General features: G+C 45.3%; 1 protein-coding gene across 12 annotated transcripts in view; it reads left to right on the top strand.

Moving 5' to 3' along the window:
- Positions 1–2505, top strand: part of Dmd (dystrophin) — a 2130457-nt gene that overhangs the window by 1990293 nt on the left and 137659 nt on the right. For 4 of the 12 annotated variants that reach the window (XM_010608516.1, XM_010608515.1, XM_010608518.3 and 1 more), the window contains exon 1: positions 7–28. The exons of the other annotated variants lie outside the window; for them this stretch is intronic. In XM_010608516.1, coding sequence (XP_010606818.1) covers positions 9–28 — 20 coding nt within the window. In that variant the 5' untranslated portion in view covers positions 7–8. Of the gene's footprint in view, positions 1–6; positions 29–2505 lie in introns of those variants that run through there. 12 annotated transcript variants of the gene reach the window in all.

Genomic DNA, 2505 nt, shown 5'->3' with positions numbered 1-2505 from the left:
TTGCAGCCATGAGGGAGCAGCTCAAAGGGTAAGTGGATCCCGGCCCCGGCCCCTCTGATAGCCCCAATCCATGCACTTGTGGCACTAGCAGGGAGCAGGGGGCAAGCGGAGGAAGCCAAAACTTGGACGCGGCTGCTGGCCCCCGAGGCGTCCGGGAGTCTAGGAACCTTTTCCGCGGGTCCGGGTCCAGGCGCTGTTGCAGGTGCGCCCCCGGGGCTTCCCCCCACCCCCAGGCGCTGGACTCGCGGGCAGGTTTTGGGACGGGCTCAGAGAGATAAAACTGGTTTCTCTCCGTGCCCAGAGGGGACAGCACATTCCTCCCTCGGGGATCGCGACCGAGGGAGCTTTTTGCTTCTTTCTGGGCTGCCGGTGTGGACGGGAGCGAGGCAGGCTGTTCCTAAATCACCGCTGGACCTCGCAGAAGGAAGGGGCGAGCGCAGCTGTGCCTTGCTTTGCCCCACAAGTGCCAAGAGGTCAACTTTCTGCCTGATTTCTTCCGAGGATTCCAATTGACATTTCACTCGCTACGTTTTCTCCGAAGCCCATTGCAGGCGCCCATTGCAAGCCTCGAGACTTGGAGAAATCGGGAAAAAAAGACCAATTAAAGCCTAGAAGTCGAGGATATGACTGGGAGAGAAGATCAAGGGTTTTGGTTGGTTTGTTTGTTCCTTTGATTGGTTGGTCGGGCTTTCTGCGCCCTCTGGGGTTGGGTGTAGAGTCATTTCTGGGGTGTTCTCTTGGATTCCTCCAGGTGTCTGCTCGTCTGTAGGAAAGTTTGTCATTCCCAATCCGATTACGGCAACGAAAAGGGCAGGAGACTTTTGCTAATTTCAGTTATATTTGAAGTTAAGTTTGAAGCTTAAATCGAAGGGGTTTTAGTTGCTCAAGGAATACGTAGTATCAGTTAGAAAATGCTTGAACACCATAAAGAAAATCCACCCTATTTAACTGGTAAACCAAACTTTTGAAGTGAAATCTACGTTCTTCTTTCCCAGTGAACTCTTTGCCTCTCTGGTTCTTTGTACCTGTCATTGTTGCCCCCTCCCATCATCCTTTCCTCTTTTTTGCCTTGATTTGGAGTCTCCTTGTTCCAAAGCTTCTCCTTAGAGGGGACAGTTGCTCTTGGAAAAGGAATTAGAGCGAATGAAACAACTCGGTTATGTGAAAGGTCTCTGACCCTTCATCACCGTGGAATTGGTTGTAGTCAGCATTATTTGATCTTGGTTTGGACAGGACCCTGAAGTGAAATTGCTTTGTCTATAGTTGAGGCTGGGTGGGAGGTAAATCTTACAAAACAAATATAACAGAGGACAAGTAACAGCCGGAACAGACACTGAGGCAATCATCTTTGCCCTGGCTTGAGCCAAACAGAAGAAAATGTTAAATATCCCAGGGAACAAGACTTGGGAACTAGAATAGGGTTTCTGAAGCTCAGAATGATATTCACCTCCCCGAGCCCCCTCCCCACAGTAGCAGAAACTTTTAAATGTATTTTCCCATCCCCACCCTGCCAGTATTCCAGCAATGCATGCCAAGTTCAACAATTCAGCATGCAAATGCCAAGGTTCCTCTAGAAAAAGAGCCTGATCCCTAGATTAAAGGGAAATCATTTGTGTGTATGGATCAATGAGCTTCAGATTATATATGAAGCCAAACTATAATCCTTTGGAAATCACAGGAGAACGTTACTGGGGCAAGTGTTCAGAACATTTTCGGTACAAATAACAGTAGTGGCAGAAGAAATCTTATTTTAATTAGGCAACTGCCATTTCCCCAGTGAGAGCAGTAGATATTTGTTACTTTTTATAAATGTTTAGTGTTGCTTTTAAGAAACTAAAAAAGCTATTCCAATAAGTCTGATTATTCCAGCACTGACAGCAGAACAGCTCTGAGGCAGTTGTTCAGAACATTTTCGGTACAAATAACAGTAGTGGCAGAAGAAATCTTATTTTAATTAGGCAACTGCCATTTCCCCAGTGAGAGCAGTAGATATTTGTTACTTTTTATAAATGTTTAGTGTTGCTTTTAAGAAACTAAAAAAGCTATTCCAATAAGTCTGATTATTCCAGCACTGACAGCAGAACAGCTCTGAGGCAGTTATAATAACCTTGCATGCTACTTGAAACTAAAGAAGGTGAGAGAAAATTTAAATCGTATGGTAGGAAATTAGGTCAGCCCTGCACTTAGTAGAGTAATACTTTAGTTTCTTAGTATTGACAACTAGGTATTTGCTGGGGCCTTTTGTCATAGCCAGTGATTATATATTTTAATTTGCCTCGGGTCTCACATAAAAGAAAAAAAAGATCATTGTGGTTTGCACAAATAAAAAATAGAGAAATCTTAGCTTGAAGATTGCTCAGAGAGGGATATCTGATAACAGGTTTTGGGACCAGCAGGGCAAAATCAGTAACATTTTTAAAGAATAGGAAGAGTGGGCCAGGGGTTTAGCTCAGTGGTTCTGTTGCCTGCCTCATAACCGCAAGGGCCGGAGTTCAATCCCTAGTA

The sequence above is a fragment of the Fukomys damarensis genome, unplaced genomic scaffold (assembly GCF_012274545.1).
Source record: "Fukomys damarensis isolate Sample0158 unplaced genomic scaffold, DMR_v1.0_HiC HiC_scaffold_39, whole genome shotgun sequence".
NCBI classification, from domain to species: domain Eukaryota; kingdom Metazoa; phylum Chordata; class Mammalia; order Rodentia; family Bathyergidae; genus Fukomys; species Fukomys damarensis.
Note: the sequence above shows the minus strand (reverse complement) of the source record. Positions and strands in the feature narration are given on the sequence as shown.